The sequence below is a fragment of the Amblyraja radiata genome, chromosome 12 (assembly GCF_010909765.2).
Source record: "Amblyraja radiata isolate CabotCenter1 chromosome 12, sAmbRad1.1.pri, whole genome shotgun sequence".
In the NCBI taxonomy this organism is placed as follows: domain Eukaryota; kingdom Metazoa; phylum Chordata; class Chondrichthyes; order Rajiformes; family Rajidae; genus Amblyraja; species Amblyraja radiata.
Genome location: NC_045967.1, coordinates 39,025,534 through 39,038,686, shown reverse-complemented (window position 1 = coordinate 39,038,686; position 13,153 = coordinate 39,025,534). Strand labels below are relative to the sequence as shown.

General features: G+C 39.5%; 1 protein-coding gene across 5 annotated transcripts in view; it reads left to right on the top strand.

The window, feature by feature from the left end:
* The window catches only part of mid2 (midline 2), a 192,220-nt gene that overhangs the window by 91,684 nt on the left and 87,383 nt on the right, over positions 1-13,153 (top strand). For 4 of the 5 annotated variants that reach the window (XM_033030584.1, XM_033030583.1, XM_033030585.1 and 1 more), the window contains exon 2: positions 4,686-5,401. In XM_033030584.1, coding sequence (XP_032886475.1) covers positions 4,742-5,401 — 660 coding nt within the window. In that variant the 5' untranslated portion in view covers positions 4,686-4,741. The remainder of the gene's footprint in view (positions 1-4,685; positions 5,402-13,153) is intronic. The other variant, XM_033030587.1, reaches the window with a different exon arrangement.

Below are 13,153 nucleotides of genomic sequence, written 5' to 3'. Positions count from 1 at the left end.
GAAGCACAAGAAAAGGTCTCAATGGGTGAATGGAGAAGATATGATGGACTGTCCCAGTACACCAGATGACTGGAAGAGAGTGGCATTGGGCTTTGCACATGTGGAACTTTTACACATGTGGGGCAATGGATGGCAAGCATGCCATTCTTGTCCCTGTCCCCCTCATTTTCCTTTTCATACAGGATGGCATTCTGCTGGAACCATTCCTCAAGGTCCCCCTCCTACTGCCTGGTGAAGGTGTAGGGCATAACCATCCTCCAGCCCTCCCTCTGATGCTGTGTCAGACACAGGAGAAAGGACTGCTTTGCTGCCTTCAAATGAGGCAGCGAAGGATGGGGTGGTGGTGGGGACATACTACCACCCTGGTCTCCTCCTCCAGGGGTCTCTCATGCAGGGCTACCTCCTCCTGCACTATCACCTCATGTGGCATCACCTCCTGCCACTCCTACTCTTGGGTGGGCAACACCTGCATGGCAGGTATTTTTTTAGGGTTGTGCCCTCCCCCTGCACTGCTGCCTTTTTGGTGCCATCTCTAAAACACAAGTCTCCTCTCCAAAAATCTCTCCAGCTATGAATGAACATGCCTTGGAGTGAAAGAGGTGACGTTCTGCTGTTTAAATTACCTTTTTATTCTACTGACCTTTTTTTCACCCCGGATCTATTACCTTTGACTACCTTCGACTACCTACGACTAGCATCATGACCTATTGCGACCGGCTTCGACTAGACCTACGACTAAAAAAATATTGATTTTCCCACGGCGACCTATTTTTAGTCGCGGTCAATTTTTAACATTTAAAAAAATACGGCGTGACCTAGCTGAAGCTTCGACTACGTGGAGACCGCTCTCGACCATGAAGCAGAGTGATGAAGACCTCCTACGACCTTGTGGCGACCTTGCCTCGACTATGGGTCGCAGGCAAACTCGCCAGAGGTCGCGGTGGAGGTCGCACAAGTGGGACAGGGCCTAAGCTCTTCTTAAATCAGTCAGCTACAAATTTATAAATTCTCTGATAATCCCACCCATTTGCCTGATGAGACCACATCTCAATTATTCAATCAAAAAATGTCAAGTGTTCGACATCCAAATGAAAATTTTAAAGAAGTACTTGAAATAATCAGCAGGTCAGGCAGCATCTATGGAGAGAGATCCAAAGCTACCATTTCAGATTAATAACTCTTCATCAGGTATCTTAATTACGTGTCCAGTTTAGAATACTAACAAATATAGAATTTCAAACCGTAGATGACCGAGTTAATCCCAAGATACAGAGGTCGAGGTTATAAGGAAAATCTGGGACTGTATGTTTTTCATTCAAAGGAAATGGGCTGGAAGTAAATAATTGAAATGGATGAAGATTGAATGCGATCAAGAGAGCAGTTCTGGAAGAATGTCTGATTGTTTCAGCCAAATCCAAAGCAAAAGATTCACAAGTTCAAGTTGATGAAGGCCAGATTTAGGAGATTCTTTTCACAAAATGTTATCATCATATAAAACGAATTTACGATTGTAGTGGTATTGGTAAAAAATGAACACTGGAAACACTTAAGAAGCAATGCAATAATTGAATGTGCATTTTGTGAATCACGAGCCACCAGGAACAAATAGCAATCCCCTCTTCATATTTCTCCAATTATATTGTGGAGACCAAACAATTTTATAGTGATCTCAGTTACCACTTAACGCTGTAAGGTTTGCTGTCTGAAATTTGATCTTGATGGTGAATTGAGATATAGGATGCTCACAATAAGAACTGTGAAATGCAGATCCATACAAGAGTCAAGAGTGTTTAATTGTCATAGGTTATATTGTTATGTACGGCTTGCTGCACCAATCTATTAGAATGTACAGGATACTGAGTTGGATGATCAGCCATGATCATATTGAATGGCGGTGCAGGCTCGAAGGGCCGAACGGCCTACTCCTGCACCTATTTTCTATGTTCTATGTACTGATTAAAGGAAGGGATATTTGCTAAAATGAGAGAAAGTAAATTTATCCTTCCAAATGTCCTTGCCTTTTCAAACTATTTTGGCAGATTTGAAGATAGAAAATATAACACAAACGCACAAGGAAGGAGAGACTTGAAATAAAGAACTAGACCAGTTAAGGTAGAATCTATGAAAAACTGAGAAACATAGATTAGGAATTGAATGATTAGGAAACGTCAGCATAGTTTCATGAAAGAAAAGTTGTATTTAACAAACCTAAAACAGATTTTTAGGGATATAATTAACAAAGAACGTTCAGTGAGTTCAGAATATTCCTTCTGAATCTTCAAAAGGTATTTGAAGAAGAACAATATAAGAATCTATTACATTAAACAAGGCTTCTAGAGAGAGTACATTTTACATGGATGGGGGAACAGGTTAAATGTCAAAACAGAGCAGGAATTGAGGGCATTTTTTCAGATTTTCAGGTCTTCACTAATGGAAAATCACAGGGAATAACCCTGCACCCCCAATTCTGCACAATTTATATTAATAATTCAGGCTAACATGTAGAGTATCAACATTTTTGTTTGCTGTTGTTGCAAAGCTATGTGGGAAAGTGAGCAATGAGCAGTACTCAAATGGTTTGTAAAGGCTTAGATAGAGAGCAAGAAAATGCAGATGGAAAATAATGTTGGGAAATTTGTGGTAGGAAGAATAGAAAAAAAAATAAGCAGTGTGCAACTGGTAAAATATGATGTCTAGAACAAATGTTGAAAATAAACATGCATATAATGTAGACAATTACGAACGTAAATGGTATATGTTTGTTGCAGAGCTATAGTTCTAAAATGTAAGAAAGTTCACAGGAAGTTAGTGAAAGTGATATTGAGATATACTAGATATTGAGTTGACAGGGTGGATTCTGAAAGCTGTTTCCTCAGTCATTTCTTGTGTCCTTGGTAGATAGACATTGGTGCTACACATCACTAAACTTTCTGATTGGGATGGATTGGTTGCTGCACAAATGATCAGAGATGGTCTTCCAAAAGAGATGTAAACATTGGAATAGGTCACTCCATGACTGGTGTTGTAAGCACAAAACGAATTGAGATAAAATGGACTAGCGTAAGAAAGAATGATGTAAGATTTTGAAAGCCCTTCGGAATAGTGGTGACACTGAACATTTGTGCTTATTTTGTATAATCAATATTTGCTCATGAAAAAAAAAATCTATGCTTTTAGTTAAGTTGGAATCTGTCGATTGCATTAATATCTCTAGGTCATTCCTACATTAGTTGGTATCTTTCACTATAGATTACATTTTTACACAGAAAACCTAGTCCCACATTCTTTAACATTAACATTATGAAAAACAAATTATCCAATCCTTATCGGAGCAGGCTCTGGTCAATCTGACAAGTCTCCTTGGTACTGGTCTTCTTTGACGGAAAAATACTTTTGGTGAGAAAGTAAAAAGTGTTATACAAATTAAAATCTCATGCACATTACATCCATCACAACAATGAAATATACTTGGCATTTATTTCACTAAAACAGAGAACCAATTTAATACATACATTTTGTTAGATGTTCAACTGTTCCTCTCATTTATAAATGGTGGAAATATTCTATAGTGATTGTTGGACATGTAGCTGTAACAATTAGGGGGCCATGGCTCGTGTTGTAACCCAATCTGGCGTCCTTTTCAAATCACAGTAACCTTGTGTTATCCCGCAGGAGTTTAATAGTTGGAATGACATCAGGCAAATCAGTGCCTTATGCAAACTTGTAGGACGTCATCTAACATTAATGGTAGGCAAAAATGCTCAGAAAAATATTTTGAAGAAGGGTCCCAACCCAAAACAAAACCTGTAGGAATAAACTTCAGATGCTAGTTTACATTGAAGATAGACACAAAATGCTGGAGTAACTCAAACAAAACCTATTCATGTTCCCCAGAGATGCTGCCTGACCCACCGTTACTCCAGTATTGTGTCTATTTTTTGACAAACAACATTTAGCGTGGCACAATCAAGGACAATCAGAGCGGTATTGTTCGGGGTATTGTTCGGTCATGTTTTTGTGACTGCAGGACAACATGAAGTAGAGTTCAGAAGGGATATTAAATCCTGGCCTTTTGTGTATGTATAAATGATTTGGATTAAGTGCGTGGACTATGTATAGTCAAACAATGGGATAGCAAACAAAGGAAGAAAATACTTGATAAATGGTAGGATACTGACAAGTACAGAGCAATAGATGATCTTGAATTGAATCCCCACATCCACAATAATAGCAGACCATGGGCGCCCTAGAAATCATTTGGAGTTCATCCACTCTAAGGCTTGAACAATAAAAAAAGAGCAGGAAGGTGACATTAGAACCTTACAAAAACATTTGAAACCAACCTGGCCAAGGACCAAGATTGGATAGGGAAAGTTTAGAGGGATATGAGCCAAGCACGGGCAGGTGGGATTAGTGTTGATATGGCATCTTGGCCAATATGGGCATTGGGCCGAAAAGCCTGTTTACATGCTATATATGACTATATATCTGTAAGTACTCCCACTTTAAGGCAGTAAGTCAGTGGGCTAAATGGCCTGTGTAGTGTAAATTTGACAGTTAAGATTATAGTCTGTAACATTGATCTTCCTCTTTATTTAATGTTAAGGTTGGATTCAAGGGAAACATGTCTGCCATGTATTAAAGAGTGTACAATCATCTCACACTGTTTTTCAACTCTCTCGCAGGTAGCTGACCAGCTTCCCTGGGTAACACTGATAATGCAAGTTTGCTTTGCCTGAAGATGGAAACACTTGAATCAGAATTAACCTGCCCAATCTGTCTGGAGTTATTTGAAGATCCTCTGCTGTTGCCCTGTGCCCACAGTCTATGCTTCAACTGCGCCCACCGAATCCTCGTCTCTCATTGCACCACCAACGAGACCATCAAATCAATTGCTGCCTTCCAGTGTCCAACTTGCCGTTATGTTATATCTCTGAACCACCGAGGCTTGGAAGGGTTGAAGCGGAATATAACTCTGCAGAACATTATCGATCGCTTTCAGAAAGCTTCGCTGAGTGGGCCCAACTCCCCCAGTGAATGCCGCCGTGAACGGCCCTACAAGGATCCCGTCACCATGTCCTCCGAGAGGGTCCAGTGCCAATTCTGTGAGCAAGAGCCACCGAGGGATGCGGTCAAGACGTGCGTGACTTGCGAGGTCTCCTACTGTGACCGGTGCCTCAGGGCCACCCACCCTAACAAAAAACCATTCACCGGCCACCGGCTGATTGAGCCAACTCCGGACTCTCACCTGCGTAGCCTAATGTGTCTGGAGCATGACGATGAAAAGGTGAATATGTACTGTGTCACGGACGATCAGCTGATCTGTGCCTTATGCAAACTTGTAGGACGTCATCGGGAGCATCAGGTTTCCTCACTGAGTGATAGATATGACAAGCTTAAGGTACAGTATATGGAGCTTCACTGTGAATGACCAGGCCACTTGGTCTATTTAATCTTGTCCTTTATGCAGAATTTTAATCTTCCCATTTCATCTTTTATTGGCCTCCTAAACAAGTAGACAGGAACTTACATATCCAATGTCAAAGGATGGATATTCCAACAATGCGGGACTTTATGTTACTGCATTGCAGTTTTAGCTTGGTTAACACAGCCAAATACTGGCACTGGGATAACTGTCTCTTAATTCAAATGCTCTTTCAATAGGATTGCTAGATGGAAATGTATTTCTGTTGATGAATTTTAATTGAAGTTTAATAATAGTCCAACTCTTGAGATTTTACGGAAAAATAAAACATTTGCCAAGGTTTATTAAAACTACAAAAATATATATATCTTGGCCCATGATTAAATCGGATTGTACGATGCAGTACCAAACAGATGGAAAGTCTGTTTTCAAAGATGAGAATCACCCAATTTAATGATTTATTTTCTTGGTTAAATGAGAATTACTGTGTGATTTGAAATCAAATCTTCTGAGATATTTCAGCAAGTTAGTAAGTAAAATTGAAAAACGCAATCATGTCTGTTCCAGATTATATACTTTTTTTTTTATTTACACGTATCAATTGCTATATTTTTCATGAAAAATATTTTTAATGGATCAATTATGCACGATTTCTCATTCTTTACCAACAACTCAATTTCTTTAACCAACTCCAAGAATCTCAAACACTAATAAACATTTATTTATTGTATTTCATCAGTGCCAAAGGCTTTGAAGGAACAGGGTGGGAGAACATGGGTATTGATCTAAGTAACATGGCACTCATGAGGGAAGTAAACATGTGCAATAGTTGCAGCTCAGTCAGAAACTACGGCACTGTGTACTTTGTATAATTTACTTGAATTTTAACTAAGATCAGGAAGTTCATGCTATTTGCAGATTGCTATGCTGAGAATTGTACATATTAAACGGTAATGGTGTCCAGCTGTCATTAGTACTGTTGAGTGGTCATTGACCACATTTAGTGTGTGAATCGTGCAAGAGATGGCTGCTCTTTAAAAGGAGGTGCAGTCGTCTTTCTTACAGTTTGGCTATCTACCCAACCAATTGTTCAAGCGCTTTTGATAGCAACATGCGCATTAATTTAGTTCAACAATGAAACTGACAAGTTACTAAAGAACACAGTTTGTCCCATAATGATGCTTGAGAAAAGAAACAGGATTTATGAAACGAGAAGATTTTGTTCAATGGCCAAGCATATTTCCCAAGAGATCAGAAGTTTTTGAAATAGAAATTAATCAAACTTTTACTCTTTTAATGATTACAATGGGATTTAGCATTTGAAATAAACATCACATATTCTGAGGATACTTGAAAGGCATTTAGTCCAATGTGTCTAATTGCATAAATCAATTGTTGGGCCCTGGTGTATGTAATAAGAAATAAGAGTAAGAAATAGCTATCAGTTTTCCAAAAACAAACTGCTGGGGTATGTAGTAGTGGCATCTGTGGAGGGAAATGGATAGACTATGTTTTGGGTCAGGCTCCTTCGTCAAAAGTGCAGTAGAGGGGAGATCCCCCTCTAACTTCCCGCTACTCCAGTCTTGAAGTGTCCGGACACGAAACATCCATTTCCCTCCAGGTTTCTCCAGCAGTTTTTTTTTTTTTTTGCTCCAGATTTCAGCATCTGCAGTCACTTGTGTCTCTGTTAGTTTTCAAGCTTGCCATATCATTCAATACGACCATTTACCTCAATTCTGCTTTATCCCAGTAATCTTAATCCCAGTAATATGGCAAATTCCCCAAAAAATCATAACAATTGAAGACATTTTTCTTCACCTCAGTCCTAAATAAATAAACCCCACAATTGTTAAATCTATTCTGCCTGTTTCTGGACTTCACTCTGAATATTGGTCCTATCAAACCTTTCAACTTTTTATATACTTCAAATATATGACTCCTAATTTTTCTAATATATTGAGAAGGAAAGGTCAGTTCAACATCATTGCTCTCACATTAGGGTAATTAGTGAACTTCAGTAATTAACCTAGTGAGCCTTTACTCCATTCCAATTAATGCCAGTACATCCTTCATTTGCTAAGGAGATCAAAATTGTGCACAACACTCCATGTATGGTTGCACCAAGGTCCCTTATAATTGAAGTGAAACTTCAATATTATACACACATTCCTTTGGATGAAGGTCACCCTTTCTAATCGATTGCTTAATCTGCAAAGCTGTTAACCTTTGTCATCAATGTACAATTACATCTAGCATGCCCTGATTTAGTAACATTCCAACAAAAAAAATCTACTTCTCCAATTTCCTTAACTCCACAGATAACATTACATTCTGCTGCATTATTTACCATCTAAGACATTATTGCCATTCATTTTCATGTTTTTATCACTTTGAAACCTCCTTGCGGTTTATTTTCATACTTAATTTCCCCAAATTATCCATCATATCCCTTACCTAATCTTATATTACACGTAATGTTAGCCCTAATCCAGTGGTAAATTGGTAGTGTTGTCTTACAGCACCAGAGATCTGGGGTCAATCCTGACCTCAGGTATGTCTGTGTGGAGTTTGCAAATTCTCCCATTGAAAGCCTGGTTTCTCTGCCACATCCCAATGACGTGTGTAGGTTAATTGGATTCTGTAAATTGCCCCTAGAATGTAGATAGTGAATGAATAAGTGGGAACTCTTGGATCGGAATGGTGATTGGAAAATAAAGTGCATGTGCAAAACATCAAACTATTGAATTTCATTAGTAGTGTAAATGAGTGATCAATGATCGGCTTGGACTTGGTGGGTCGAAGGCCCGTTTCCATGCTCTATCTCTAAACTAAAACTAAATCCAACATATGTCATGTGGCACATTTCTTGAATACCTTTTCAAATCAAAATACTCTGTATGTACTGGCTCTCCCTTATCTATAAATAGTAATGACCTCTAAATTCTGGAAACTTAATCAGATACCCTTTTCCTTTCATAAATCTATGTTGACTCTCATATCTTTGTGTACAACCAATATATATCCAGGTATTCACTGTTCCCTTCCTTTTAATATCTTTAACTTCCCTTCTTAGTGGTGATTGGACTGATTTTTCCCACCATATGTTTTATTCCTCAAGAGATTTGCAGTGAATTATGAGGAAGCTAACACCTGTTTTAGAGGCCATTAGTGAAGCTTGCAATTATTATTTTTTTAAGTTATAACTTCAATCAACTTAACAGAGAATTTCAAAGAAAAAACTATAGGGAGCCAAGAAAAATAGCACAACAGAATCTGCACATGTCCCCATATCTCTCAGCCTATTCTACCCACTTCCAGCTCTTGCCTTAAGACTGTATATGGCGTAATGTTGATCTAATGTGGATGGGCCATTGTGCTCCAGTGAAGATGATGAGAGCTGTGTCCTAAGTTTGGATGGGCTTGCACCTCCTGACATGGTCTTCAGTCGCACTTGCCTGAAAACTGGTCGCAGCCAACTTTCAGATTTTATAGAAGAGCAACAACTAATATCTTTCTTCCAAAAAAAGAGAAAGTTTTGTGCTGCACAATAAAAGAGTGAATACTATTTTGGTAAAGGTCAACCAAGGGTATAAAACGTGCAGGAGGCATGCAAAACTGAGAGGAACAAGGATGGGAGAAAACTTCTATCATGTGGGGGATGAATCATTAGCAACTACTAGCAACAGACAAGAAGTAATGGGAAACGAAAGATGGATGTTCTGCTGTCAGAGGGTCTGAGTAATAATATAATCTGGAAAATAGATATCTGGAGCTCAATTGATACAATTCCTAATATATGCTACAATGTGTTGGTGTTAACATTTCCTTCACTGTACTAAAGGGCCTGTCCCACTTGGCCGTCATTTGCGCGCCATTTACGCGACCTCCAAAAATGTGGTCATCGCGTTGTGACATAGGTAGCGTGTGGGTAGCACGGGACGAGTGCATGGAGGAGTGTGGAGTTGCGCGTGGTATCGCGCAGCACTCTAGGATTTCGTACGCTGATGCATTGGCGTCGCACACTGGCGTCCCGATGTCTCACGTGTATCGCGTGGTGACGCATGGTTACGTCGCCGCGCGCCGCAGGGTATTCTAATGACGTCACGCACACCAGACAGCATGATGATGCGTGATTTGCGTGCGACGACGCGTCGACCTATTTTACATATGAAGCGTAAATGAGGCGCAAATGACGGCCAAATGGGACAGGCCCTTAAGGTTCAGTCAATGTTACTTTGTCTTGCAGCAGTATGCATTGGGATAGTGCATCTTGTTTGCCAGCAAAGGACAGAATCAGATTCAGCTACATCTCCTGCAGTTGTAATTTGAAGGCTTTTTCTATTTGGAGATGAGACATAAACAACAAGCAGTAGGCGAGGCACCCTAAAGGCTAATGCTGCCTGTGGCAGACAGGCCCCGCAATGCCGCCAGGACATCGGGCCTTCATGATCAGGTCAAGAACCCTGCACTTTCAAACTGGGACTTGAAAATGAGGCCCAAACTGACGAACGACTCTGTATGCTAAAGATAGATGTAAAAAGCTGGAGTAACTCAGCAGGTCAGCCAGCATCTCTGGAGTAAAGGAATAGGGGATGTTTCGGGTCAAGACACTTCTTCAGACTGAAGGCTGAGTCTGAAGAAGTGTCTCGACCTGAAACGTCACCTATTCCTTTTCTCCAGAAAGGCTGTCTGACCCACTGAGTTGCTCCAACTTTCTGTGTCTACCTTCGGTTTAAACCAGCATCTGCAGTTACTTCCTTCAGAACTCTGTATACTATCTCAATGTGCTACAGTTGTGTTGTATCTGAGATGCTTATCTGAGATGTATCTAAGTGCTTATGTATAGTGATACTTGTACTGTACCTCGGTACATGTGACAAATAAAGTACTGTTGTAAACCATTGGATAAAACCTAGTGAAGGAGACAATGGCCAGAATGTTTAAAATGGGGGCTGATTAGGAAACTTCTTACATGGACCAAGGACACCTGGAATTACTGAAAACACAGGGGATTAAATGCAGAGTTGGATAAAGAGCAGATTTTCAATCCATTGCCAACAATACATTCTGGGATAAAAATAGTGAAATTCAATTCTATTATTTCCGCAGAAAAATAAATCGAATGAACTTTGTTTAAAGCTAGAGTTGAATAGATTGGTGTCACAGTGGAAATGCTTTCTTCTATTCTAATTGATCAGACAAAATAAATATATATTTTCTGCTGTTGGCTCCAAGGGCTGATGGTAAAATAGTCACAGTTGTATAACACAGATGTAGGCTATTCGATCCATCATGGAATTACTGACCTTTTTGCCCGTCTATACTAATCCCATTCCTGATGTACTTTAATCTGGTCACACCTCAGCCTCCTTCATTCCAGTGAGAACAATCCCAACCTTTCTGATCTCTCCCCATAACTAAACTTCTTCATGGTGAATTACCTTTGACCTCTCTCCAGCACAGCCATAACCTTCCAATAGTGTGTCGGTCAGAACAGTACCCTACACCTCAATATGTTGTGGGTAAAGAGAAAGAGATTCAAATTTGTTAAGTTGGAATTTAGCCAGGTCTGGAGAACAATTCTGACAAATTAGCAGTTTTTTGAAATTAAAGTTGTAGGAAAAAATAAAATTTGTTGATGTGCTAAGAATGGGGAGAAAGTGAAGAAATAAACAGTGGAGAGGTGAAGTCCTGCATCATCGTTTACAGAACAGTCCCTGAGATGACTGGAGGTGTGTCAATGGTGCTTCATTGTCACATACGCAAACGCACAATGAAATTCTTTTTTTTGCATGCAGTTTAGTAAACTATTTCCATACCTAAGCCCAAACCCCAATTAACAAAGTGTACAGAAATGGTCCACTAAGACCACATGTCTAGTCTAAGTCTAGTCCATGCTTTAGGTCTTATCAGCGGCTCTGATCCAGGCAAACCCCAGGCTGCTGCAGGGCCACAAGCCATCGCCTACCTTGGACGTTTGGATCGTCCAGTGAACTGACGTCCAATTTGCACTAACCTGTGATGCCTGCTTCTCCTTCTTCCACTTGGAAAACCCTCTGAAATTTGGACCAGGGATTTTGGAGCTAAGGAATTGTTAACTTTTCTCTTTAAGCTCATTTACACAGAATGGTTTCTGGCTAAAGTATAGCAAAACAGTTGGCATTACAGACCCATTTTGCAGCAGTTCAGCACTTTGAGGGGCAAAGGGAGGAAATTAGTACGGACATATTTTAAAATGGGGGTGAATGGAGGTGATTTTTTTTTTTTTGTCTTCGACTTAAAGTTATGCTTCGTTTGGGAACAATCCACAATGCAACCAGTTACATTTGATTCATTTTGCTACTCCAACTTTAAATATGAATTTATATAATATGTAGGTACAACAAAAACACAATGTTTAAATAAATGTAATTGCTCAAGCTACATTTTGCCTATACCTTCCTCTGGTGTGCTGGAGGTTATACAACCAACATTCATTCAAATGTTAAGAGACACATCCGAGTTATAGATTGAATCACGATAGTTAGACATTCGATGTAATGCAAGATTTATGAATGGGTTAAAATATTCCTTGGTATGTTGGAAAGATATCAACATATTAAGCAGGAGTTGCAAATCAAGCCAATTCACAAATTAAGATGTTTACTATGGAGTTGGATTTAGAGGGATTTAGGATTTGATTGGGATTAAAATGATAAGATCTCTCCACAGGATGTTTTGCAGATGAGGGAGTGGGAAAGTTGGGCGTTTAAAGATTTGTTCAGCTTGGAACTGAAACGTAACCTACTTGGAGCAGAGAAACCAAAAATTACACACACTTTATAATTCTGCAATGAACGATGAAATAAGAAAAATTAACCTTGAAAATGGTTTTGCATTTAGAACACAAAATCGTTTTACAAATACCATAGACCAAATGTATGGATGTGAAATAACAAGATAATAAGAGATGGTGGGTATCCAACTAATTTGACATTTGTCCCACGGTTCAGCCTCTCAGTCAGTGGGGCGGAGGTAGGGGATGGGACCTTTTTATTCATTTAAAAGTTAAAAATTAACTTTCTCCGTGCAGGTAGGAATAATGCCAAACAGGAAATTGAGAGACCATCATGATTGCATTTCGGATTATGCCCCATTTCCTGATCCTAAAATATATATGTGTACACAAATGGTGCTGCAGAAATCCAGAGGCACAAATAGTTTTACTTGAAGGCTGTTCAATTGCGGAAGAGTAAAACAATGTATAATCAAAGAATGAAAATTATCACTGAAATCTCAATACCCGGGACTGAGAAACTATTTGCTTGGCCAGGAGGCCGAATTACTGGTAGTTACTATGGTATATACTATGTTAGAAACATTTATCTATTCAGACATGCATTTGAATCTTATCCAAATTGATAGGAGGAAGATTTTTTTTCATCTGCCGGGTGTAAACTGATGTGTTAAATTAGCTTGGGGTAGTTTCTACGCTTTTCCTAATCTCTCAACTGCCCGCAATATCAACAAACCATCACCAGAGTGTCAGTCTCACTCAACATTCACGGGAATGGCTGACATGTGAAATGGAAAATGCCACTCTGCCGCAGGAAGAGATGTTTTATTCCCAAATTGGGGATATTGTTTTCATAGTTTACTGTAATTTTATCCTGTGGCTGCTTGAAACCAAAGCAAGGTGTGAAAAGTGGAAAATATTGCCATTTTCACACACTGGCGTTCTCAATTACC